At 41.1% G+C, this 27,929-nt stretch overlaps 2 protein-coding genes and 4 non-coding genes across 7 annotated transcripts; 1 reads left to right on the top strand and 5 right to left on the bottom strand.

Moving 5' to 3' along the window:
- Window positions 1–49: 49 nt before the first annotated feature.
- On the bottom strand, window positions 50–121 carry trnaw-cca (transfer RNA tryptophan (anticodon CCA)). The gene has a single exon. It is a non-coding gene; the product is annotated as a tRNA-Trp (tRNA).
- An 86-nt stretch (window positions 122–207) lies between these two features.
- Window positions 208–279, bottom strand: trnaw-cca (transfer RNA tryptophan (anticodon CCA)). The gene has a single exon. It is a non-coding gene; the product is annotated as a tRNA-Trp (tRNA).
- An 86-nt stretch (window positions 280–365) lies between these two features.
- trnaw-cca (transfer RNA tryptophan (anticodon CCA)) lies at window positions 366–437 on the bottom strand. The gene has a single exon. It is a non-coding gene; the product is annotated as a tRNA-Trp (tRNA).
- Window positions 438–1,165: 728 nt separating this feature from the next.
- Window positions 1,166–1,237, bottom strand: trnaw-cca (transfer RNA tryptophan (anticodon CCA)). The gene has a single exon. It is a non-coding gene; the product is annotated as a tRNA-Trp (tRNA).
- A 1,410-nt stretch (window positions 1,238–2,647) lies between these two features.
- Window positions 2,648–12,327, top strand: LOC137022516 (fibulin-7). The gene is made up of 8 exons (XM_067388903.1): window positions 2,648–2,819; window positions 5,540–5,699; window positions 5,819–5,989; window positions 8,771–8,896; window positions 9,516–9,698; window positions 11,025–11,162; window positions 11,249–11,384; window positions 11,462–12,327. Exons 1-8 carry the CDS (start codon window positions 2,724–2,726, stop codon window positions 11,820–11,822), a joined length of 1,371 nt encoding a protein of 456 aa, XP_067245004.1. The 5' UTR covers window positions 2,648–2,723; the 3' UTR covers window positions 11,823–12,327.
- Window positions 12,328–13,571: 1,244 nt separating this feature from the next.
- Window positions 13,572–27,846, bottom strand: pdpr (pyruvate dehydrogenase phosphatase regulatory subunit). 2 transcript variants are annotated; one of them, XM_067389524.1, is made up of 19 exons: window positions 27,376–27,846; window positions 26,316–26,376; window positions 25,952–26,215; window positions 25,701–25,834; window positions 25,514–25,595; window positions 25,051–25,214; window positions 24,846–24,967; window positions 23,597–23,714; window positions 22,679–22,828; window positions 20,593–20,785; window positions 20,394–20,518; window positions 19,363–19,518; window positions 18,931–19,064; window positions 18,542–18,690; window positions 17,961–18,073; window positions 17,699–17,793; window positions 17,421–17,510; window positions 17,143–17,325; window positions 13,572–15,245 (listed from the first exon to the last, which is right to left on the bottom strand). In XM_067389524.1, the coding sequence occupies exons 3-19, from the start codon at window positions 26,200–26,202 to the stop codon at window positions 14,841–14,843; spliced, it is 2,664 nt and encodes an 887-aa protein (XP_067245625.1). In that variant the 5' UTR covers window positions 26,203–26,215; window positions 26,316–26,376; window positions 27,376–27,846; the 3' UTR covers window positions 13,572–14,840. The 2 variants fall into 2 exon arrangements, with proteins under 2 accessions (XP_067245625.1, XP_067245624.1); XM_067389523.1 differs by lacking the exon at window positions 26,316–26,376.
- Window positions 27,847–27,929: the final 83 nt, after the last annotated feature.

The following is a 27,929-nucleotide window of genomic DNA, read 5'->3' as shown; positions in this document are numbered from 1 at the left end:
AACGATTTCTGATTTTCATAAAAGTTTCTAACACAAAGAAGCTAGTGTTTGACCCCGACGTGATTTGAACACGCAACCTTCTGATCTGGAGTCAGACGCGCTACCGTTGCGCCACGAGGTCCTGGACAGTATTTTCTTTTCACAGCTAAATTTTGTAACTAGGTTGTGTCAAGAACGCGAACAGCAGAGTAAAAGCAGCATGAAATCTGACCCCGACGTGATTTGAACACGCAACCTTCTGATCTGGAGTCAGACGCGCTACCGTTGCGCCACGAGGTCCTGGAGTTTTGCTGATTTGCTCAGCTAATTTTTGTAACTAGGTTGTGTCAAGAAATCAAACAGCAGAGTAAAAGCAGCAGAAAATTTGACCCCGACGTGATTTGAACACGCAACCTTCTGATCTGGAGTCAGACGCGCTACCGTTGCGCCACGAGGTCCTGGACAGTATTTTCTTTTCTACGCTAATTTTTGTAACTAGGTTGTGTCAAGAACGCGAACAGCAGAGTAAAAGCAGCATGAAATCTGACCCCGACGTGATTTAAAACTTCTGATCTGGAGTCAGACGCGCTACCGTTGCAATACGAGGTCCTCTGCGCTTTGTGTGTTGCTGAACTTGTTGTAGGGTCTAGCTAAAACGATTTCTGATTTTCATAAATGTTTCTAACACAAAGAAGCTAGTGTTTGACCCCGACGTGATTTGAACACGCAACCTTCTGATCTGGAGTCAGACGCGCCACAAGTTCCTGGTTAGCCAATGTTTTTCTCAGCTAAATTTTTCAACTAGATTGTTTCATAAACGCGAACAGCAGAGTAAATGTGGTAAGAAATCTGACCCTGACAGGATTTGAACACGCAACCTTCTGTTCTAGAGTCAGACGCGCTACCGTTGCGCCACGAGGTCCTGGACAGTATTTTCTTATAGTATTTTGTTTTTTTTTTCTCAGCTAAATTTTTCAACTAGATTGTTTCATAAACGCGAACTGCAGAGTAAATGTGGTAAGAAATCTGACCCCGATGTGAATTGAACACGCAACCTTCTGATCTGGAGTCAGACGCGCTACCGTCGTGCCACGATGTCCTCTAACAACTACTGAACTTGTTGTAGGGAGTAGCTAAAATGATTTCTGATTTTCACAAAAGTCTATTACACAAAAAAGCTAGCGTTTGACCCCGACGTGATTTGAACACGCAACCTTCTGATCTGGAGTCAGACGCACTACCGTTGCGCCACGAGGTCCTGGACAAGATTTTATTTTCTCAGCTAATTTTTGTAACTAGGTTGTGTCAAGAACACGATCAGCAGAGTAAAGGCAGCATGAAATCTGACCCCGATGTGAATTGAACACACAACCTTCTGATCTGGAGTCAGACTCGTCACAAGTTCCTGGTTAGCCAATGTTTTTCTCAGCTAATTTTTTCAACTAGATTGTTTCATAAACTCGAACAGCAGAGTAAATGTGGTAAGAAATCTGACCCCGACAGGATTTGAACACACAACCTTCTGATCTGGAGTCAGACGCGCTACCGTCGTGCCACGAGGTCCTCTACAAGCTACTGAACTTGTTGTAGCGAGTAGCTAAAATGATTCTTATTCTTATTTTCACAAAAGTCTATTACACAAAAAAGCTAGCGTTTGACCCCGATGTCAGACACGCTACCGTTGCGCCACGAGGTCTTGGAGAGTTGATGTTTTGCTCAGATAATATTTGTAACTAGATTGTTTCAAGAAATCGAATAGCAGAGTGAAAGCAGCAGGAAGTATGACCCCGACGTGATTTAAACCTTCTGATCTGGAGTCAGACGCGCTACCGTTGCGCTACAAGGTCCTCTGAGATTTGTGTGTTGCTGAACTTGTTGTAGGGTCTAGCTAAAACGATTTCTGATTTTCATAAAAGTTTCTAACACAAAGAAGCTAGTGTTTGACCCCGACGTGATTTGAACACGCAACCTTCTGATCTGGAGTCAGACGCGTTAGTGCTGCGCCACGAGGTCCTGGTTTTCCAATACTTTGCTCAGCTAATTTTTTCAACTAGATTGTTTCATAAACGCGAACAGCAGAGTAAATGTGGAAAGAAATCTGACCCCGACAGGATTTGAACACGCAACCTTCTGATCTGGAGTCAGACATGATTGTTCATGATTGTTTCTCTCCATCTTTGATTTCTGCTTTGAGCCATTTCTTTTTGATTTGCTTCGAGACCACTGTCCAAATTATTCTAAAAGTATATTGTTATCTCTTTTTATGTGTTATTTCTGAAAAGGGATAGGCTTCAATAAAAGGGTTATCAGGGCATTTTTCAATCATATGAGTAAATGCTAAATTTGTCTGTGAAATTAATTAATCCTTAAATGTTTTAATTATTGGATACAGATATAAAATATGAGTACATTTTGTACTGGGCCCAACAATTTCTTTCTGAGAAATGAATCATGCATATAAACACAAAGTAGTTTAGAAGCTGACTGTAACAATGCTAAACAGAAGTAAAGAAACTGATTTAACAACTGACTAGAAAGTCCATTCAGTAAATACTCCAACTGACCTGCGGTGTACGGGTGGAAAAAAGCCCTGTGCTTGTTTTAAAAAAATCCTCTTGCAGCAGTAGTCTCATTTTGAGGGTGTTTTAGTGCGGAGCCGGTAATGAATTTGGAGCTTAACAGAAACAGAAACGCAGCGTTTTTATTTGACAGAATCCACTACACAAAGGTATTTAACAAAATCAATGTATCCGTTCAACGATTCAATGAAGATGATGAATCGAAGATACACTGTACTCCTTTCAGTATTTATCTGTCAGGTTTATACCATGCTGGCTCAGGTGAGTGATATTCATTGTGTTCCATAAATAACAGAACCTACAGTAGAAGTGTTGCTTTGATAAACTAGTGCTTTGTTTTTATATAATTTAAGATTTTGTAACCTGAAAAAGAGCAAAGAGTAGAAGTTCAGTATGATATTTACTGCAAGCCAACTAACAGACCTGTGTAATGACAAGAAACAGTTCTGCAGAAATGATGTTAAATTTGCATAAATCATGTTTCAGTACAAAGAAGTTCATTCAGAGTAGGTCAAGGGTTAAAGCTAAATGCCTGTGTACGTCATTGTATTTTGGTCACTCTCTTATTATTATTATAATGCAGAACGAGATGATGATATCACATTATTCATGAGGTACTGCAAAAGTATGTTTCATTGTAAATGCATCTGATTTTATCTGAATTTATAGAAAGCCTAACAGCAGCACCAGTCCAGTTTTTTCCCCCCATTATGATAAAATACACAGAAAAAAGCCCTATTTTTAAGTTCTTGTCTTTGAAATAGGTGAAATATAAAATCTTGAAAGAAAATTGTGCAAAGTCTGACAGACTGTAGGCTTACTGTGTGACTGTTGCACATTTGTTTATCTGTAGTACTGCACTAGTCTACACAACCACTCTATTCAGAGTATTCAGAGGGATTTGAGGATAAACAACATGGAATGTTTTGATGTACCCTTAAAGAGAACACTGTTAAAATTAACATCAACAGCTTCTGTTACTGCCCCTCTCAACTAATGTGTCTCCAACACTGGTGCTCTATCACTTAACCATGTGTTTTCACAGGAAGTTTAAATATTTATCCTGCTTACATAAGACTTGCAAGATGAAAACATGAAATTAAAAAAGGAAAACATAGTGCCTGTCCCCTCAGTAACAGCCAATGAGAGGGACGGATCATCTTACATTCAAGTTACAATTGATCGTCATGAATAACAGATTAAGAATTAAATATTCACATGAGTGTGTTTATTATCAAATTAAAATACTGTATGAAATCCTTATGCTGCAGAACACATGGATGCATACAAACTGGACATTTGAGCAGTCTGCATTTATGGCCATAATCCCATACTACACATTCAGAGCAGCAGGTCAGAGGTCACAGGCTCCAGATGACCTCATCAGAGTGGAACTCTGCGTGTGTGCCATAACTGTGTCACTACACTAAAGAAAGTAGAAAAGGAAAGTTTGACATTTTTAAATGATTTTAGAAGCTTTTATACAGATTACACAGGTCATATTGATCAATGGATGGACAGACGGATCGGCAGATTATGTGTGTTTACATTTGCAATGTTTGACAGTCTCCTTGAATATGCAATAACAGAAGAAACATCAATGTATTTGCATTTCAAAATGCAATTCACACATTAAATATGAGATGACTGTCTATTCTTTCATTTCATTACAATGATCTAACTATCAATTGAAACAACTGGTCAAAATGATAACTGTTGCGTCACTCTTATTGCATAGTTTTAATGAAACTGGAAAACAATATTCCATGCTTAGGTCATGAACGTTTCACAATAATGAGATCCATTGACACCAATTACTGTGGAACATGAACCAGTTGAATGACATCATCTAGGGATCTAATATTTCATCATTCATCATTGTTATTCAGACACTCTTTCCACTTTTCCAGACCATGTTTTCAGATTTGTCATTACTCATATGTATGCTGGCCCTTGTAAAGAGAAGCTGGGGACGAATCCACAAGAGAGGGTTGATGGAAATATAGAAGTACAGTTATCAATCCTTTGTTTTGCTTTTTACAGTAAGCCAGGCGAGGAACATTGCATCTGACTATAAGTAACTTTGCAACTACGTCAACTTATTCTACTAACCCAACAGTCTACTAATACTCTAATGAGAGTTATTTGACATGTAGTTGCAAAGTTAGAAGAATGTCTGAAGTGGACCAACCAGGTTCTGAAATTAGTGCCAAAGTGATTATAAAATGAAACACTTAAACTATTATTACATATACGCACATCAGTTAGCACTGTAAAATGGTTAAAGGTAAAATAGATTAGAGAATAAAAGCATGATGAAATTTAGCAGATCAACAGCAGAACAAAATCATCAATTCTTTAATTTTAACTCATCTCAGTGAAAAGGGGTCATAAATGAATAAGACTAAGCTTAATAATTGCATGTCTCAAAAGAGATTGTCCTGCTGCGATTTATTGAGGCTTCAGTTGATCTTAGAGATGAGAGAGAGAACTGGACTGGTGCTGAGGGTATTTGATGAATGATGACACAAGCCGCGTCCGGGTGCAAATCTGAACCTTTGTGTTTTTAGACAGTGATCTTTAAACAGGAGGTCAGGGAGCCAATCAGTTGTATTTTTGGAGGTTAAGGGTAAAAGTTTCAATATTCTTATAATATTAATATGGACAGAGTTACCGGAATTAGTAATGCACAGTAACATTGAGGGAATTAAAATTACAGCAAACATGGTTTACAAGTAGATCTTAATACACAGGCAAAACATTACAAACTAACATATCATGAGATGGTGAAACCGAAATTTCCATTCATTCTCAAGTGCTTATATATGATGCATTGGAATAAAAAGGGCTTATTTGTCTGTTTAAGAGTGAATGAAGTTTAGTTCTCTCTAAATTCCTTTGAGTCGTAAAACAGTCTTATCTTGATGATGTTTCTTTGCTGCGATGGTAACCAGGTAACAGGTAATCCCGTGTTTTCTCAGGACTGTCCCAGTAAGCAAGACCTACAGAATTCAATTCAACAGGCTCAGAAACTGCTTTCATCGCAGGAAGCTTCATACATGCAGAGTCTTCGTACTTTGAGGAAGAAACTCAACCTACTGCATGATAGTGTCACACGTCTGCCCGCTAAACCAAAGAACTGTAAGTAAATGACAGGTCAAACTGAATAACACATGGCACACATTCTTAATTTAATTTAAAGAAACTCTTAACATAACTCTTAATTTAAAGTGTCTAACCTTTTTTTTTATCTTCCACAGTCACTTGCCCTAACCTGGACACTCCTGTCAATGGCAGAAAGCTGGGGAAAACTCTGTTCCCTGGTCATGAAGTGCACTTCCTCTGTGACGTGGGCTACGAGCTGGTGGGCTCAGAGATGCGACAGTGTAAAGACTCGCTCAGCTGGAGCGGTCAGCAGCCTGTCTGCAAAGGTGTCAAGAGTGAAACAGTCCTTTATTCTGTGTATCTACAGCCTCCTCAATCACATCTGTCTCTGAGGCCCTGTTTCCACCTGGTGTTAAGATGCGTTTTGGTCAATTGGATCACAAGTAGATGAGGGAGACACAATCCCATTTCCACCTAGTATTGTAATCTGTCTCTTTTGTCCACTTTCAACCACTTCTGTCCTGATTTCTTCGAGGGGAAGGTCTATGGGCGGGTAAATGAATGTTTTTTTTTTCAGATGTTTTGATCTAATGGACAAAATAAGCTCTCGCAATTTACATATGTACACGCGGTGAGAATGGTGAGAGAACATTGTGCTCGGTACGTTTTTTTGTCTTCAAACCAAACTTGGGTCTTCAGCTGACAAAGTTTAAATCCTGTCTGGCTCGAGCGCTTCCCACAATGTTTACACATCAGGTCAGCAGGTGGAGAGCAGGTGGTCTTTTGCGCTGTTTGAACACATTTAACCACATGAGCGTTTACACTACGAAAGCAATCCGGTTGAATTTGTTTTTGTCTACCTCTGGAAGTGGTCGAAAGCAGACAAGCTCAAAATGTTTTAGACCATGTTTACACCTGTATTTAGCATCATCCACTTGTGATCCGATCGACCAAAACGCATCTTAATACCAGGTGGAAACAGGGCCAAACGGTTCTGATGTACTCAACCTCATGTTGTTCCAAGTATGCAAAAAGATTATTGTTTATTGTATAGTCAAAAAACAAAACAACAACTACATTTTTCAAAATATATTATTTTGTGCTCCACAGAAGAAAAAAAAGTCATGCAGGTTTGGAACGACATGGGGGCGAGTGCCAGGATTGTCATTTTCTGGGAATCTATTTAAATACCGTTTAAACTACAGAGTAGTAGTTTGTACGTCTCTTGTGTGAACCCTAGTTTGAATTATGATCTTACAAACAGTGGAAACCTACCATCTTCTCTGTCATCAGAACTAACTTTCTGTTCCACACTAGACAAAACCTGTAAACGTCTCAAAATAAACAGTCCGTAGCTTTATATTATTTTGCATTCAAGTCATGAAGAAAGATCGTATTTACAAGTTGAACGCACATGGACGTTACCACAATGTCGTTTATACGAGCGGGAAGCTCGGGATATTCTTTAAGCCCCGATGTTTACGAGATGGGGGTTGTGTCAGTGAGAAACATGGCAGAATACCACAATACTTAGCAGTGATATTGTCAGGCTTTTCTATTTAAAACGAAGCAAGCTAATGCCTGCACAAAATATGATAGCATTGTAATATAACAATATAATATGTAACGATGAAGTGGCTTCAAAAGTTAATTAAAATCATAAAAAAGCAAAACACACTTGATTTTATTTTTCATTTTCTAGAAGAAGTATACAGTTAAAATCCTTGCTGCATTTTTGTGTACCTAATTAAGAGAAGGTACACCGCCATCTGATCCGACGAAAGTGACTTGAACACACCATTACTTTTACATTTGTATTTAAAAGGGGTGGTTGATTATGATTTGACTGTTTTAACTTTAGTTAGTGTGTAATGTTGCTGTTTGATCATAAACAACATCTGCAAAGTTACGACACTCAAACAGAGATTTTTTTTTTTACATAATTCTCTGTTTAAGGACTACAACAAACGGCCGGTAGGGACTACAACAAGCTTCTTCCTGGGTTAGTGACATCACTATCCCTAAAATTTACATAAACCCCGCCCCCGAGAACACACAACAAAGGGGGCGGGGCCATGTTGGGCTGCTTTAGAGAAGAGGAAGAGTTGTTGTAGTCGAGTGTTGTTGTCATGCCTTCATTTTACACCAAACGAGGGTCAATTCAACACAAAAGATGAACATGACGGCACATGCTAGTGGATGAGTTGAATCAACTCCACAGCAACTACATCAATTTATCCACTAACCATTCAGAAACGTCTAAAAGTTGTAACTTCTTCCCGAGTCTCTCCATCAGTGTTGACTCCGGTTTGATTCTCCAGTTTGTTGTTGTTGAGCTGTTAAAGCAGCAGCTCATTTGCATTTAAAGGGACACACACAAAAACGGCGTGTTTTCGCTCACATCCAAATAGGAGCAAATTTGAGTATGTGGACACTCCCTTCTAACAGTTTAGACTTTTTGTTTGAATCTTTGTTGCAGCAGATTTAGGAGGGCCTTTGCTTTTCCGACATGTTAATAATACTGTGCACTAAATGCTTGCACAGCCCAGACCTGAACCCCCGCTAAACACCTCTGAGATGAGCCTAATCACAAGAGACTGCCTCTTGTGTCTTGTCAAATATTTAATTTCAAAAGCATGAATTCCTCCCTTTACTGCTATAACAGAATTTGTTCCCATTCGAACACCATCAGTGAGGTCAAGGGCTCGCAGTTGGTTTTCCAGTTAATCCTGAAGGGGTTTGGTGAGATTCTCTGGGTTTTGTTCCGGCCAGCCAAGTTCTTCCACACCAGACCACACCACATGTATATGAACTTTGCTTTGTGCACAGGAGCATTGACATGCAGGAGCAGAAAACGACCTTCCCCAAACTGTTGAAGCACAGAATTGTCTAGAATGTCATCATAGGGTGTAGCATCAAGACTTCCAGTGTCAACTGACTCTTGTCCGTTCAGTGTGTCACTGAAGCAGGTGCAGTGAGAAAACGCACATCTGTGACAGCACTAGAGCAAAAGATAATCTGACTGGATCACATTGCTTACAGCAACTTTCCCTTCTCGGTTTTGCTTCTAGACTCTGAATTCTCACTGACTTTCTCTCCTCTCTCAGATATCGACGAGTGTCTTTCATCACCTTGTGCCAACGGAGGAACTTGTACAGACGAAGTCAATGGATTCAGCTGTTTCTGTGCCAAGGGCTGGGCTGGACCTACCTGCCAGTCTCCAACGCCGACATGTTGGTTTGCATTTGATCGGAAGCTTTTTGAAGCGCTTTTAAACCATCGAAGAATCAATTTAAAGCTTATGTCCAATCTCCACATGCTGAAAAAGCCTAAAGATGTGTCTGCTTATCAATCAAAGATGAGATATTTTGATTACACATCACATATGGCTAACATCAGTTCATATTCCTCAGACAAACGCTGTTTGAGATTATATTTGAGCGGATTCAGGAGTCTTTCATCTGGGATCAGGGGTGTAGAGACAGTCTGAGAAGTTATAAAGCACACATATTACATAACATTTAAAAAATCTTAATCCATTTCACAAGTGTTTGCTTTTGCAAGTTCTTATTTGTTTCAGTACTTGCACAAAAACACATTTTAACTTAATTATTAATTATCATTCCCTCAAGTCAGACACTTGATTTAGTACATTTTTTAAACATCAGTGTATTGTTTGAATATTCTCGTTGAATACTTTTAACATTATTCTATTTGATGTTATCGATCATTATTTCTATACATTTTTAGCAAGTGCACTCAGATGTGTCAAGCATGAACCAGCAATCTTAGGATTGTTTCTGTGGTGCAGAAATAACACTTTACCTGCTCTTGTAATCTGAATCTCTGCAGTTTTTGTCAGTATAATGAACACGTCACCTGTCGGTGGCGGAGCTGCGGCGGCCTCCTCCTTTCCTCTGACCCACACATCTGCTTTCCTCCGTCAGCCGAAATGTAGCCAGGTCCAGGGCACGACCCACTGCACCTGTGAGCCGGGGTTCACCATCTCCGGCCGCGAGAACAGCGTCTGCACAGGTGCGTCTCTTCAATGATCACTGTAACTAAAAACACTCAAGTTAGACACAATCACTGTTTATTAGCTGTCAAAGATCGAAATCCCAGCTAAAATGACCCATGCTGGTCTCCCATTTCTCCCATTAATCTTAGCGGCCATGCAGCTGGTGGCGTTGCGAAGGATCTTCGATGACAGATGCAGGGGCGTAGTTTGTGGGGCGGATGGGGGGGAGGTCACCCCCCCAATATTCAAATGCTTCAGTTACAACCCCCCCAATATTTCAACATGAAAATCACAGCAGATCAAATGAAAAATATGTAGAATTCATTTATTTTGTAACAATAATTTTGTTTGTATTCAAATATGAGTTTGTCATAATAAATTAGACAAAAAATTCTCCCCCTCCATTGAACCGATTGGTAACGCCCAACCTACGCGCCTCGCTCTTTCACCAAAACAACGCGAGTGGAGCTGTACTGTTTGAATGAGACAGCGCGGGTAGCACCAAAAATGAAGAGAACCGCTGCCCAGAAAACTATATTAAACCGCTGGTCCGTTAAAAAGAATAAAGCATGTACTGAGAAGGAGGTATGAGAATGTTGTGTAATACACTCATATTTTAGCTAGCTAATCCATTACAATGTAGCCATAACTATCAGTGTAACTGTAACCAGTTACCAAAACAGCCGTCTGTTTTGTTTGTTCATTTTTCAATAGTGTCTGTAATGATCAATGACAAAAATATTCACATCGGTGTTTGTTTTCTTCCTAAATTAATCTGACTTTTGAACGAATTGGCTGAATGAACGATTTAAGTGAATCACTCACTCAATAAAAAAGCGAATCGCTGCCGCCTACTGGCGGTTTCAATATTTAACATAATTTCTTTCTTTTTAGAATCACTGTTATGTTAGAATTTGATGAATGATTATACATACATTTCATAAAGTTCTGATAGATAGATAGATAGATAGATAGATAGATAGATAGATAGATAGATAGATAGATAGATAGATAGATAGATAGATAGATTATCCAATAACACTACACATAAAACAGATTATTATTTTTTAATATAAAAACAAAACAAAAAAACAAACAGGCAGCATACGTTCAACCCCCCCAATGTTGAAACCAAATCTACGCCCTTGGACAGATGGCTCATTTCTATTTTCCGTGGCTACTCCCGCCACTTTATTCTTCGCCAGCTTGTGATGTTTTGGTCTCTGTCTTTGGGACGAGCTACGCTGATCCTTTCAGTAGGGGCAGAAGTGTTCTTCTTCCGTCCAATGACGTGTTTGTTTCAACCTGCTCATTCCTGGATGTTTCTGTATGTTTTTCCCTAGACATTGATGAGTGTAAACTGTTCCACAGTGGGCAGGCGGGCCGTTTGTGTTTACACGCGTGTGTTAACACTGCTGGCGGCTACCGATGCACCTGCCCTGCCGGTTACAACGTGACCCGTGATGGCCGGAACTGCAAAGGTCATTCATTAATAGCGAAAGATGCACTTGGAAAACACTACGGTCTGGATTTTATTCTGATCCTGTTCTTCTGTGTTTACTTCCAGATATTGACGAGTGTGGATCCAGGCAGAACAACTGCACACGTGACCAGCTCTGCATCAACACCTACGGGGGTTTTCAGTGCGTTAAAGTGGAGTGTCCGCAGATACGCAACGCCACCTATGTTAAAACCTCTCCAACGTAAGCAAGCGTACAAAGCACTTTTATTTAAAACAAAAAACAAAGAAACATGCGAAAAACGTGTTTTCCCCGAGCAGGCGCTGTGAGAGGAACCCCTGCCCCGCGGACAGCCGGTCTTGCTCTCAGGCGCCGAACTCTGTGTCCTACCATCACATGTCTGTGGTGTCCAACCTCTCTGCTCCGCGGGTCATGTTCCGCGTGTCGGCGGTGAGAATGATGGGAGACAAGCTGCGGTTTGCATTACTGGGAGGCCGCGGTCGACGCTATTTCACTGTGCAGCGCTCCGATCGTCAGACGGGCGAACTGCTGCTGACCAGTCCGGTACAGGGTCCCGCCACACTGGACGTAGAGGTGGAGATGAGCGAACTGGAGAGGAGAGAGCTGCTGGGACGTTACATCACCAAAATTACAATTTTTGTCTCACCATATGAGTTTTAGAGTTTGGTTAAAGAAATTAATATCAAGAAGAAATCTGCTGGTTGTGCTGTGCATTCTTGCATATATTCTTCACCAAACAAATGTCCCAAAAGAAGTATCAAGCTTTGTTTGTCATCATACGACACAGAGATTGAAAGAAGAGAGTTTCTCACAGTATTTTGTGATCAGTTTCACTCCGAATCAATCAAATCAGAGGATCAGAACCAGCAACAATCACTGGTACAGTCATAACCTATTTTTACTTTGCTTAAAGCCAAACGTGTCTGCAGTTGGACATATAATAATGAATATAGTTGTGTCATACAACATAATTAATATAAGTGGGACCATAATCCTCTGTAGTCTGTTGTAGTTTGAGTCGTTGAGAGGGCAATCCTCTAAACTGAGCTAATGTTTATTTTTAGCCATTAGACCAATAAATGACAAGTATCTTCCTATTGATGTACCTTTTCATTCTAATGCTTGCATCTTTTTGTCATTAATCATGTTCATGTCTTCAGGGCTGTCCACAGATTAAAATAATACAAATTTGGAATTTGCTCAAATTTGCCTCTGAATTATGTTGTACTCATGCAGTTAATCTCGGCCATCTAAACATGAAGGTGGAAAGCAGGAGATTCTGTCTGTTTTCCTCACTGCTGATTTTAAAACATTTCAGGCAGAATCCAATCACCTGAACATCATGTCATTTGACTCGAAAATATACAGTTTAAGTCCATTTCACAGTTTTAAGTGACTTTAAAAAAAGAATCAGACACTAAAACACCAAATGAAATGTATTTAGCGATTGGAGTGCAGACTGACACACACACACACACACACACTCACTCACTCACTCACTCACAGTTTAGGTCTTGGTCACTTGTGGGGACTTTCCATAGGCGTAATGCATTTTATACCGTACAAACTGTGCATTCTATCCCCCTACCCTAAACCTAACCATCACAGGAAACTGTGCACACCTTTATTTTCTCACAAAAACATAATTTACTATGTTTAATAATCCATTTATATTGTGGGGAGTGGGGACACAATCTGTGTCCCCACAATGTAATATAAACAAAAACACACACTCACTGACAGACACACACACACACACACACACACTCACTGACAGACACACACACACACACACTCACTGACAGACACACACACACACACACACTCACTGACAGACACACACACACACACTCACACACTCACTGACAGACACACACACACACTCACCACTGTTGTGAAAAAATAAAACAAATAAAGCAAATCAATCCAAATGAGTCATTTCTTAATTTACATTTTTATTCATGAAAATCAAACATTTGTACAATATATGATATAAATACAAAGGCAAGATGGCCAGAAGGATCTTCTTTACTGTCGTCTGTTTCGGCCTGCTCTCTTTGTCCGACATTTAAAAAACAAAATAGGTTCAAGCAAAGCATAAGGTGCACATCCTCTCCTCAGCTGAATCTTACTAACCACTTTATTCCCACAGATCGTTTGTTCTTAGATTCGCAAGCAACTACACAAAACCCTGTTACAAACAATGAATACATTCAAACAATTCTGTCTCACAGTCAAAGTTTTACACACACACACACACACACACACACACACACACACACACACACACACACACACACACAGAGAGAAAGAGAAACAGCTAAAGGATGAGAACATTTAAATGTTTTAGTATATATTATTCAATATGTCTGGATAAACATTAGTGATTTCTTTGTATTGTGTGTTGAAAAGAGAGAGAGAGAGAGAGAGAGAGAGAGAGAGAGAGAGAGAGAGAGAGAGAGAGAGAGAAAAAGAGTACCATACTTTACTCTTATTTCACCTCAAAATCAAAAGAAAAAAATCAGAACTTGATTTTGGGCGGAACATGTTAGTTATGAAATTCCCTCGTTCTCTAATCATTGTTTGATGGTGTTTGTCGTCGTTCAAACACACACTGATCCTCACTGTGCAAAGATGCTTGATTTATACAGGATATTCAATGTGCAATTCTTTGTGCATTTCTATATGTACGTTTTTAAATAACCCTTTAAGACTGAATCGCACAGGTGATGTAAATAATATATCTCAACAATATTTCAAATACATATCCATAACCAACAGATCACGTCATTTTAGATCAACAGAGGATCATTACGCCATACTGACGGACCCAGACGACAGCTTTCCTTTTGCACAATAAACATTACGACACACACAGCCAAACAATCCAGTTCAAGTCACAACGTACACTGACACAACACAAGACCAACTTCCTGTACTTCACTTCACACTGTGAAACGCTGCAAGGCACTTTATAAAAGCGTCGGTCGAGGCTCTGTTCTCTGTTCATTTTTCATGAACGTCATTTGCATGATCTCAGTGCCTCCTCATTTAGTATTGTACTTTTATTACAAAATAGTGTTGCAGAAAGACTTAGAAAGACTTCTCCAGTTTTCACCAATTAAAAATCAATGATTCAAACGGACATTGATTGTCTCGTGGCAATCTGATATCCATATAAAATCCCTTTATGTTAAACCATGCGACATGGAAAAAATCCTCAAAAAGGATGAGAACAGGGACACAGCCTATTGCTCAAGAACACATTACTGGACTATTAACAGACTATTAAAAAGACTTTCTTTCTAAAGCCAATTATACTTTCAAATAATGACAATGCCAAACCCCAACAAACCCCACTTTAGCTGTCAAAACTGGGCAACTTCCGTAACACCACGTGACTCCTTCATGACGCACATTTTCAGGTTTTAGAAATTCACCAACTCTTTAAAAACAAAAACATTATATATATATATATATATATATATATATATATATACACACACACACACACACATATACAGAGAGAGAGAGAGAGAGAGAGGTAAACGACACATAAACATGATGTGGTGTGTAAAGGACTTCAGGAGGTCCTACGGAGACTGTGCAAAACTCAGACATGCGGCACTACTGCCTCTGGCTCTCAGATTCGCTTTGACCAACTACAGTGCGGCATCTTCACTTGCTCTGGAAGTTGCTGAGCTCCATGTCATCCTTGCGCCGTTTCTGTTGTGCAAACAGCGAGCTGAATGGGTAGAGCTTGGCTTTAGCTGGGAACTTCTGCCCAGCAATGTCCACCTCATAGTCGCCCCGGTTAATGAAATCAGGGGTGATCACGGCCGGAGAGCCGTCCGAGTTTGTGTGGCTTAAGAAGCAGAGACACACGTGGCGCTCTAGTGTGTAGCTGTAGGCGCTGCTGGTGGTGACGCCGACCAGCTCCCCGCTGCGGTAAATGGGCTCGCCCCACCAGGGCCAGAGGTCCAGCTCTGTGTCGTGATCCTCCAGCACCAGCATCACAAAGCGCCGCGTCACTCCCTCCAAACGCTGCCGCAGCAGAGCGTCCCGGCCCAGAAAGTCTGTGTCCTACAAGAGCGAGGGATCAGTGAATGAGAAAAGACAAAGTACAACATGCCATTGGCCACGGAGGGAAGGGATCACACAGACATTGGTCGTTTCAGAGTTCAGGAACTTTACAGTCAAAGCAGATGATCCTCGTGTTGTTCCGGTCACTTGTCATGTAGGACATTTGAGGGATATAATCACTGGTAAAGTATAAATCTGATCTTTAATGTTAAAAAGTGAGATTATGTATAAAAAAAACCCCTCTGTTTTGTTCTTTAGGTGAATAAGCAGAGCGAACGTTCAGCTCAGATCAATGAGAAATAAAATCCTGTGCTAACTGAAAGAAAATGCGTTGATAAAAAGATTGAATCCAATAATATATTAATATGGCATAATGATAATAATGAAAGATTTAATGAAAGCGATTTTTAAAAGGCTGGATATTTTTGACCTGGAACAGCCAATTATGGAGTTTTTCCACTGCGTGGAGCGACTCGGCTCGGCTCACTTACTTTCGGTTTGCTTTTCCACTGCAGTTTAGTACCGCTTCAAAGTGGGTGGGATTATAGACTGATGATATGAAATGATACTGCGGTGGCTGTTACTGACTATTTAAATCTAGCGGGTTTGGTGTCTCAAGTCCAATGATGCTGGTAGTGACGATTATCTCTGACCAATCCGTGATCTGCAGTGTTTACACGTCACATTTAGTATCGGTTCGGCTCGCTTGGAACCTCAACCGAGGTGGTGCTATTTAAGCGTTTATCCCGTACTGAGCCGTCCCATGCAGTGGAAAAGCACCATTAGGTGAAGGGTTTTCAGCACGGCACAAGAGTTAAAGGTCCCGTTCTTCGTGATCCCATGTTTCAAACTTTAGTAAGTGTGTAATGTTGTTGTTAGAGTATAAATAAAATCTGTAAAATTTTAAAGCTCAAAGTTCAATGCCAAGCGAGATATTTTATTTAACAGAAGTCGCCTACATCGAACGGCCAGTTTGGACTACATCCCTCTACTTCCTTCTTTAATGACGTCACTAAAACAGTTTTTTGGCTAACCTTCGCCCACAGGAATACACAAAAAAGGGGGCGTGGTCTTGTTGCGCTCCCACGGAGAAGAGCAAGAGTTGCGTTTGAGTGTGTTTGTCGCCATGTCGTCGAAACGCTGTTATTTTCATCCCGCAGTCCAATCACGTTTGTTTGGCCTTCCCAGGGACGCTGTACTTAGAGATCAATGGTTACAATTTATGTTTAACTCGGTTCCCGATGTTTACAATAACACTGAGCGCATGCATCTCCACGTTATGGTAAGAGGCGTGACCTTTCCGGGCAAGGAGCGCTAAGCTGCTGTCGAATCACAACACAGGAACCGCTGGCACAACCAGAACTCGTTACGTATTTCTGAAGGAGGGACTTCATAGAACAAGGAAGTCATCAGCCCGTTTTTATGACAGTGGAAACAGCGGTATACAGATAAGTAAATTATGTGAAAAATACTGTTTTTTTACACGCGAAACATGAACACATGTTATATTGCACACTATAAACACAATCAAAGCTTAAAAAAACCACGAAAAACAGGACCTTTAATCAGCGTTTTGGTCCAGCAGGAAGCACTTTTGAGCGTGATGCCTGGATTACTCCTGCAATACCAACCTTCATGTAAACACAGGGTAGTACATGTAAACAGGTCAAAAATATCCCGTGCTGAACTGCGGCACCTCTTTACCAAAAAGAACAGTAACCATAAACTAGATGTATTCTTTGAAGAACAGCATGCTGGGATGTTGCAGGTAGTTGCTAAGCTGTTCTGAGAGCTATTTCGCGCATTGCTCAGTAGCTTTTAGAGCATTCTGGGTATGTGCCAAGTGGGTATCTGGTCCAAGTCAAAAGAGAAGAGCTCAAGCGTGTGAGAAACTGACCTTGTCAAATTTGACCCTGAACTCTCGTCCGCACTCCAGCGGGGTGGTGAAAGAGTCCAGATCCTGCCCCCAAAAGGCAAAAAACTTCTCTATGCGCAGACTCCGTAAAGCGTAATAGCCCGCGTTCCGGATCCCATATTTCTGCCCGACTGACATCACTTCATTATACACATGCAGTGCATACTGGGAAAAGGAGAGCAATATCTCAGATGAAATGACTGAAAGAGTCAAAACAGTCAAAAACTACAGAGAAATCTGCAGCAGTCAGCGTGACGTACCTCTATAGGGATATACAGCATGAAGCCCGGCTCTCCGGTGTGCGTCATACTCATGACTCTGATGCCATTGGCGTATCCCACACTCATTTCCTGCAAGACACCATCAGTGTGAGGAAACTGCGTCCCAATTCAGAGGCTGCATCCTTTTCTTAACAGCACATGGTGTTGATCATGTTGATCATTAGCTACGACTACATCAGTTCTGACTGTCAGAAGGAACACACCTCGACTTTTGTTCTTTAAACCCAAAGGTCTTTGAACAGAAGCGCTGGACTCACCTTACAGAACAGAGAGGGGAAGTGCTCTGGAGTCATGGACACATACGACAGTTCAGACAACACGTCCATGGCACGCGGACCAATCAGATTCAGAGCTACAGAACATGACACAGATTACTGCATCACACTCAAGCGTATGCCATAAAGGCTCAATTCAGACATTTATAAGGCTAGTCTACTGTTTACTTTTCCAGCTTTGATGCAAAGTTTTCCTGATTTAAAACACAATGTAAGTTGGGATCGTCTGTTGGATTGATCTTACCTGTGTACTTCCAGCTGACGTCCTCCAGGTGGAGCTGCGGATCGTTGGGCATGTGCTTCTTAATCCAAGACCAGCAGTGAACTTGTTGATCGGTGGGTGAAATGATGAAGAAGCTGGAGACAGAAGTGGATGATGTCAATATGATGAACTGATCTGGAGAGTCAGCTTTCGTGGATCTGCTGTCCTGTTTATTTGGTTAATGTACTTCTGCAGATCTCTGCTTTTTGCTCTCTTGCTTTTTGTTTTCATAAGTAAAAAAATCCACCTCAGTCAAAAATGAGATAACGATACTGAATGAATGCTCTCACGTACACGTTCATCAAATTCTTTCACTTCAAACCCGCTAAATCCCAGCGTCAGCCCATTCAGAAGTACCGTTACTTAGACAGAAACCAATACATAGGAGCCTGATAAAAATGCTAATTTTAAAGGAAAACGTCAGATGGACTTAGAAGAAGCCTTTAAATATACAGTTATTGCAATATAGTATAATAATATAAATGTATTGTACTGTAAACCATGAACATAAAGCTTTCATGTCAAAAAGCCCTGCTTTATCGGAAGTGTCACTCTTTGCGAACCTGTTTTTGCTGAGGCGCACCACGCTGCAGTCGTTCTCGTATCCTCCTCTCTCGTTCAGCATGCCCGTGTGGACGATGTGCCCGACCGGCACGTCCAGGTCATTGGCACACAAACGCTGCAGCAGCCGCAGGGCCTGATCGCCTGCAGACTGAAACACACACGTCAGTCACAAAAGGGCTGAAGCTGGAAACCTCACAGAAGATGACGTGAGGAAGCTTGTTTTCGCAACGGATTAAAAAAGTAAAAAGGTAATTGCAAATCTTTATCTCACAATTAAGACTTTTCCCCTCAGAATTGTGAAAAAAGTCAAACTTTTACTTTGTATATTTTTATTTATTTATACGACAGATTCATCACAATGAAGAGAATCAGGACTGAACGGACTCACTGTGAGCTCAAACTTGGTGAAGGAGGACATGTCAATGACACACACCGCCTCCTTACAGCACTTCACCTCCGCTCCCACGATATCAAACCAGTCGGGCTTGTAGAAGGTCTTACTCTGATCCAGTGCCAGTAAATCTGTGTGGATTCATGCAGACACACGAACACCTCAATGACAGGGACGCTGGACATTTGTTTTCATATTTTAAAGTGATAAAGAGTGCTGATCATTCATCTGCTAATCTGTTAAATGCTGACAAAGTATACTGCTGGTTAAAAGTTTGGACAATAAGTAAAATACTTTTGCCTCACTTTGAATAGCCTCAAATATAAGAGTACTGAACATTTTTCTGGTCAATAAATAATACCCAATTTCCATCTAAAATATGCAAGAAAATAACCTAAAGTAAGAACTCGGGCAGACTCGATTTCTCACCCTTCCCAGCCGGAACGAAGTATTTGGCTCGCTCAAAGCCGTGTTTCTCCATCCAGCGCGCTCCCTGCGTGTCCAAGCGGTCGTACAGCGGACTCGTGCGCAGCTGCCGGCCCGTCTGGAAGTCCCAGCGAGGAACTTTCAGTTCATACAGGAGTGCTGATGGAGCCACACACAAGAACTAAAGATTAAACACCCAAACAACAAGAACAAGCACAATAGCCAACAAATAAATACACACCTAATGCCTAGAGAGCGCCGTCACGTCTGAGCTACTAGTGGTACATTTGAGTTTGAGAGATCAGATAGCGTGTGGCGTTTCGCTGACGGAAAACCCTTAAGGGCCCTGATATACTCACAGCGATGTTCTTTTTCCTTCTTTGCTTATGGGTGAAAAGAAGCTTAAAACAATGACCAGCGGTATATTGTTAGCGAACCTCCAGATGCCGAGAGCGACGTTTGTAAATATGTGCCGCACTTTTCTCTCAATAACAAAATGAACAAACAACAAACATGAGGAAACAGCAGGTCAGAAAGCATCTGATCTCAGTGATGTGGATGTTTGCAGCAGCTCTGAGATTCAGTGTCAATTACCATCATAACTTCAGTTCCCACTAAAGCGGCTCTCCGGTGCGTTCATGTTTTTCAGAAAGTTTGCTTAGGCGAGCTCTTTCAAAATCCTGAAACAAACTCCAAACTAACTTTGTTTTGTCTGATGAAAATGGCATCATAGTTTGTTATTCAAATTCGCTTGAAGAATATTAGGGCCTTTACAGTCAACTGGCATGTTGTTGTTAAACAACATAATTCATAAACACTAATTCTGCCTCGCACAGCCTCATTTTCATTCCTGTCAGAGTTTGTGTTTTGAGGCTATATTTAGTTGAACAATGAATATGACTTGACAACATATAACTGTTTTGATGTATTATTTGTTTTCTTATTTGATAAAAGTGTGCTAAGGCTTGGCGAAGCGTCCAGCTCTACTCTTATTCTGAACCAAGTCTTTGTTAGAAACACTGTCTAATACTCACGCATCACTTCCATCACTCGATGGCGCAGGAAAGTGCGGCTGCTCTGCAGGTTACCGAAGCGCTTGATGTCCAGAGGCCAGACATTGGCACTGGGGTATCCATATGTAATCCACTCCGCCAAATATCTGTGGAAAAATAAGCTATTATGAACTTCTCACACATTAAGCTGCAGAAACGTCCAGCTGTGCCGCTTCCTTACTTCCCAGCTCCGCCAGCAAATGAGAGGCCGGACGAGTTCATGCCCGCCAGCACAAAGTATCCATATATCCCCGGCGTCTCTCCCATCAGGCAGCGCATGTCAGGAGTGAAGGATTCTGGACAGTTGACCAGCTGCTGGATCTCACAGGCCTCCAGCCCGGGCATCCGGCGCAGCAGAGCGCTCAACATGGGCTCTGTGGAGAAACACACACAACAAACTCACAACGCCGTCATCGAGAAGACTGCAAGAGCGGGACCGTATACATGTGTGTTTCTTGGCAAACACAGCTGGTATTAAGTAGCGATTCAGAGATTTATCTGCAAATTTGCTGCATGTAAACAAAATCAAATCGCGAATAAATTATGCACTATTATAATCAAAACAAACAAAGCCTTTGTGAATCCAGAGAAGAGTTTTCGGGAAGGTCCATTTTATGCATAAATTACATTTACTAATCTACAAATGTGTGTGTGTAATGCACACAAATTTAGTTTTTTGTTTTTAATAAATTGTCTATTAAGAAATCTGACCGGCTGGTACTTTTTTATATCCTGCATAAAAGTTTTATATCCTGCATCAGACTTTTAACTTAAAGGGTGACAAAGGCAATCTGGTTTGTGGGTCATTATGTCCGAACAAACTGAAAGACGACCCGCCGGAGCGGACAATCATCCGCTGCCCTCTCGACAGCTAAAGTTAGCAGCCGATCTCAGAGGTTGAGCAACGACTATTACATCACAGAAACACCCGTTTAGATGAACAAACGTTAACAAGATCAGCAGTTTACAAGACAACATGCTTTCATGCTTTCAAGTGAAGGAAAGGAAGGAAAACATGTAGAAGAGTTCAAGGAGAAGACAAGGACAGACAGAGGGAGAGGGAGAGGAGGGGTGATAACGAAGAATAAAGGTCAGCAAATGAGCCGGAAATATCCGCCACAGCAGATCACATACTGAACAAGCCTCTGAGTTACAGCGAGACCCTGCAGGAGTTTTACACACAACAACAACGTCGTCACATGGCATGTCTATAAACCTTCCTAAATCTTGGGATGTGAAACTAACCCTAACCACAAATGTTCATAAACAACTAGTCATGAGTTACTGCGAACTAGTGGATGTTAAAACGCTTTGTTGATAGATAGATATATGCATGTATTGCACATTGTTAAAAACAGTGAGGCTTGTTATTTTGAATACTAATTAGCAAACTGGTTCATGATTTTTTGAGACATTTCCTTTCTCTGTTTAACAAACGCAGAGTCTGCATAAGAGCGGATTCTGAAATAATGTGCCTCGACTTCATCTATATCAGTTCACTGTCAGACATTCGTCCCAGCGGGAGTGTTTTTAATGATTGCAAGAATGTTTCACTTTCCTATTCCCACAGTGAAAAATCAAATTTTGCATTTTTTCCCTCTTTATTCAATATATTTATAAGCTCATCTGTCAGTAATAACAGCCTCGGTCGGTGGGTGCGATCATGCCGGGCCGCTCAAAGCAAACTGCGAGCCGTACTTGGCCCTGTGGGTGGATGTTTGAAGACTGACTTAAAGTTAAAACACTATGACCACATGTCTAACAGGTATCCTCTGCGTACCTGCGGACGCCTGGGCTCCACCAGACCTCTGAAAACATTATATCTGGAACCAAGATGTTTGCAGCAGATCCTTTAGGTCAATATTTCACTCTACTGAAGTGCTGTAACTCTTTATTATCACTGTATGTTTTCAGTAAGCGTTTACCAGAAAAAAAACTGATGTTTGAGAAACACATACACCCAGATTCAGTGAAATGTCGTGTCTGGAAAGTTTTAGAGCTCAAGCAACATTCAAACAGAATGTTTGCACTACTGCTATCATACATTTATGTTTGTATTAGAGCCTGATACTGACACCTACATGTCCTGGATGACAGGCATAATTCAGAAGTATCTGAAAACCACGACTGACCGATCAAGCATTACAGACAGTCGTGGAAACAGAGCTTGCACTGTATGGAAAAGAGCAGCGTGAACGTCCTGCGAAACATGATGGCGAGTGAATTTCATTTCTGTCTGAGCGATTGTGCATGTGAGTTCAGCTCACCGAAGTGATCCCAATCCTCCTGCATGTTCTGGATCTCCAGCTGGTTGCGGCCCTCAGTGAAGATGGGTTTAGGGTTCTTCTCAAACCCTCCGGACAGGATTCCTCCATGCCAGGCCCGAGCGTAGATCCGTCCATCCATGTCGATCACCACTACAAACACACAACACACTCTGCAGCTACTCACACCTGCTTCACCAACTGGACAAATCACACTCATTATCACCACCTGAAATATGCTAAACCGGAGTCTGCGACCCATGGAGATTTTACACGACAGCGCGATGATGTGAGACGCTGCAGTAAATCTGGTATTGTGTTGCAAAATGATAGCTAATAAATGTAACTAACAACATTAATGAAATCCATTAAATGTGTTATTTCTCACAATCTGAAGGGAACTTATTTTACGATTCATAGAGTTATGGAGTTCCTCTCTATGTCAACTTCATAAACAACATGATGTGACCGTATTGCAATACAATCACCTCTGACTGGTCAAACCATTTCCATCCACTTTTTGTGCTGACATCATCCTTCAAAAAGCGCATCGTCGCACACATTTTGGTGTGTTACAAAAGAAATCTGCCCTACAGACGTTTCCATAGATAATTTTGTGTGCATCAGAAATTCTGTATCTTTCACATCCCAGATATTACCAAATCTTTGTAAAATTGAGAGAGTAATGAGACAATTGAAACTGGCCAGCTGGCTTACTAATGTTACAAATAATTTAGGAAATGTGAGAGAAAATCAGAAGATGATGAGACGGAGCAGTTTCTTGTCTGATAGGAGTGCATTAGTTTTAAAAACGCAGATGACGACGCAGACTCTAACCTCAGATAATGATTTTAAAATGAAGCGCGGATGGGCGTCTGGCTAATGACACGCGTGTGGAGGGAATGCTGTGTGATGCGTCACCTGGGCTCTCGGGCCGCGTGGGCTCGGACAGAGGTTTAGTGAGCAGGTAGAAATGTTCACAGCCGTGTAACGGAACAGACACTTTGACCTCGCTGCTCTGACCCAGTTCATACGCCCACTGAAAACACATCAACACACCACAACACAATCAGTGTAACCACGGCAACAATTACTGTACACCTAATGACACAAAAGTTGTACATAATAAAATAAAGTTTTACACTATTGTAGTATTCAAAACTTTGTCCATGTGTTGATAAAAATAATAATAACTATTATCATTTTTATTAAAATATTTAATTTTAAAGGTACACTATGGCCCTCTAGCGGTCAAGAAACAAAATTGCATGCATTTCGCAGAAGAACATTGTTTTGGTTGTGCTTCAGCTCTGCGACTTCACGGATGAAAATGGTTCTTTCTCATGACTAAAAAAAGAGAGAGACTCTCCAACTGCTCATAAAACACTCACTACTGGCTTATAGAGAGGATCTCAATATGACTAGCTTAAGACTTTACTGAAGCTTTACCCGCTGATAGACACGGTACTTCCTTGAGAATAAATTACAGCACAGCTGTACACACAACCACAAAACAACAACAAAATGATCTTCACAACTCTGTTAGAGAGCTACATGTGGCAATTGATCCGTTCAATAAAACACCTTACTCACCTGTTGAGTAATAAAAACACCATCATCTCCACGTCGCTGTGACAACATTTCAAATCCCTCAGTTCTTGTCATCTCTGAAAAGCCAAGCCGATGTTGATTCTGGTTTTATCACGAGCTCTGTCACGTTCTCTTTACGCCAGCAGACTCTCCTCTGTTTGACGTTTGTTTAAAACAGGTGATTCCCCTTTCTATAACTAACCCGTGCCACTCCCACACAGACACGCGTCACAACAGCCGTAGCGACCGTTCTCTATTTACAGAGATGACGAGACACACACGGGCGAGTGATGTGTCTGAACGCAATTTCCCGCAAAAACCATCCTGTCAGGTCTAAAATATAAACACTTACCGTAGAGAATCAGGGTAAGACAAGAGCGCGTTTTGGAAGTAGCAATGATGATGTAAATTTTGAATGACAAAAAAATTACATAGTGTACCTTTAAAGAAAAAGTAATAATAAATATTATTGTACTGTGAAACAAAACATTTTAAAAAATAGTAATAAAGACTCTCAGTTTATTTCAAGACCTTCATTTGACTGAATCCTGGACATCTGGACACACATGAAGAGACTGACCTGTCCAGCACAGTTCACAAAGTACTCGCACTCGATGGATCCCCGGTCTGTCTCCACCGCCGTAACGTGACCCCTCTTCACCAGGACCTGATTCACACTCGTGTGTTCATAAATCTGCACTCCTGACATATGAAAAACCAATGAAACGACCAAGATAAGGAACATCAGTAAAACTGGAACGGCTGCGTTTTGGCTTTTGTCCTACCATGAGCTGCCGCCGCCACAGCGAGCGCGTGATTGACGTCCGGCGGTGAAACGACACTGTCGCCTGGCAGGTGAAGAGCTCCTACAAGATCATGAATATTCACCAGTGGGTGGAGCTGCGCCACATCTTTGGGTTTGATGATGTCACAGCTGACACCGAGAACCCTGGAGACCGAGACAGCAGACGATTTAAAGTCTCAAGTGCGTTCACATTTACTGTTGCTCAATAACTTGTTACGCTCTGAAACACTCTTGATTCTTGAGTGTAAATGATTCTGGATATGTGAAACACAAATGAGTGAATGACAGCAGTTCACTCAAAAATGAAAGATCATATTCTGTGTTTGTGTTCTGGAACAGAAAGTTTTGGATCTACATAAGAGTAAAGTTGGAGTAAATGACGTCAGGATGATCAGTAAGTCACTGTGTTGTGGACACATATAGAGGTCAGGAGGTCAGCTCACTTCAGCCTCGACGCCAGACGCTTCAATGACAGGAACCGATCCTGATTCTGAGCCAAACACAGAGATCCGGTCTGTACGAAACCTGGAAAACACACAAGCGCTGAAGTGAATTATTTCATAACATGGAGCATATGTGAGATGTTGTCTTTGATAATCAGGTAAGCGATCATTCATAGCATGTTCTCACCCGTTTTAACGCCCGTCTCTTCTTCCAGTCGCTCATAGAGTGTGTTCGAATAATCTGCCATTTTACTCTCAATAGAAAGAGGTTTGGCAACGCTGACTATTCCCGCACAAAACCGAGTTGTACCGGCTCCAAGTCTACATCAGACACAAACAAAACAGGTAATGCCATTATATTAAATTATAAATTATAGCTTATATGGGGTCAGATATTATTTACTTGTATGTATAGATGATAGATAGAAAAACGCTCACCTGCCCTGCTCCAGCAGCACGATCTCCGTCCAGCCCAGCCGGGCCAGATGATACGCCACAGACGTGCCCACCACGCCGCCCCCACAGATGACCACGCGGGCATGAGCGGGCAGGGCCGTGGGCGGGTCCGTGCTCAAGAACCGCACTGATCTCTGTCCGCGCAGACGAGCGGGTCGGGCTCCGGCGTCGCAGAACCAGCGGGGCAGAAGAACAGGGGACAGAGTCCGGACGCTCCACGCACCGCTGCGCATGGCTCTGCCGCCTCTACACACACACACACACACACACACACACACACACAACACTGTTTCTCATCTTGACACCATGACAAATATTAACATTCAGTAATATTTGACTGACTGACCCTATCAGATGAGAACTAAACTTGAACCAAATTGATCCGTCTTCTGTAGAGCTGCTCAGAGCTGAAATTGAATTGGTCTCATATTTGATGAAGATCTGATTCTGTTTATTACTGTGAAGCTGCTGTGAAACACTCTGTACTGTATAAAGCGCTGTAGAAATAAAGCTGACAACAACCTATCAGCATCTATTGGGTATTTGCATGGTAAAATTCAGGTAAAAATATAATCGTTCAAAAATCTACTCACAAACTTAAAACTTTGAAGATCAAACTCTGAATTTAATTATGTTGCAAGAACTCAGCATTTGCTGGATTTGTGTCATTACTAATTATAAGTGTCCGCTGTACATTAAAACCAGGCTTACACACACACACACAGCTCTTTGTGTGTCTGCTCGGACTCACACACATTTCAAATGTATATTTAAGTAAACAAACACTTTTTCACATACTGATGACGTAAACAGTTTAAATATAACCTGCTAAATAACCTGCTTCACACTCGAGTATGATAAATGGAGATCTGAAGGTCACATTATTATCACAAGCATTAAATTCACACAGTTACACTTATTTATTAATTAATTTTCACCATCATTATTGATCTGTTCCTGTGTAACTCCTGCTACTTTCTACAAATACGAATTAATGAACAAAATAACAACACGAAAGACAGAATGTAAATAAAGAACTATGACTGTCTGATTAATATTAATGAGCATTTGACCCAATCGTGCTCACACATGTCACTGTATATTTCGTGTCATTATGTTTATGCTCATATTGTGTTATTTATTGACATGTAGCCGTTAGCTTGAGGCCTGTGAGGTGATTCTTCGAGAAAAACTCGATTAAACGCGTTCGTTTTTCTCTTTAAATGTCCTGACAGCTCTGTGTGTCCTGAAGTAATTTACATTAAATCATTTATTACAGGAAAGTGATTCTGCTGAACGTCAAACTGCAGGTTTAGAGTCAAACTCAACAGCATTCGAGCTAAAACACGATCACACCCCATAAAACATCAACGTGCGAGTAAGCATTAATGCCGAGAGACACTTACCTGCTGAAAGGTGTTATATGAGCTCAGATCTGATCAGATTTATTCATTAATTTGCGTGACAAGAGCCAAAAGTAACTTTACTACAGCTGCAGATCAGCGGAGTTTGACCGTAATGCGCATGCGCGGAACAACCAGCCGAATGATTGACAGCTCTGAGCTTCGCACACTTTATTATCGCCTCAGATTAACTTTTATGTTCTTCGAAACCTTTTCTTGTTATTATCATGTTATAAAACACACAAACACTCAGAGCTTTAGCAAAAGCAGAGGCTCTCCGATGAACTGAAGATAGTGTGCGGATTTGGACTTTTATTCAAGCCTATTTATAATTCGATGGAAAAGCATATGAACTACAATAATCCGTATCAAAAGAAATAAAAAGCAATGCGTCTTGAAAACTAGACAAATCGAAAAATTGTACAGCTTATATCCTGTATTTACACGGTTTACAAATGTTTAATTGTTTCTAGCCTATTCATCTTCCATAAATAATTCAATATTTATTTAAAAAACAAAACTTGACAATTATGGTTCTCCAAAAACGGGTTATTATC

This window comes from Chanodichthys erythropterus, chromosome 7 (genome assembly GCF_024489055.1).
Source record: "Chanodichthys erythropterus isolate Z2021 chromosome 7, ASM2448905v1, whole genome shotgun sequence".
In the NCBI taxonomy this organism is placed as follows: Eukaryota; Metazoa; Chordata; class Actinopteri; order Cypriniformes; family Xenocyprididae; genus Chanodichthys; species Chanodichthys erythropterus.
Note: the sequence above shows the minus strand (reverse complement) of the source record. Positions and strands in the feature narration are given on the sequence as shown.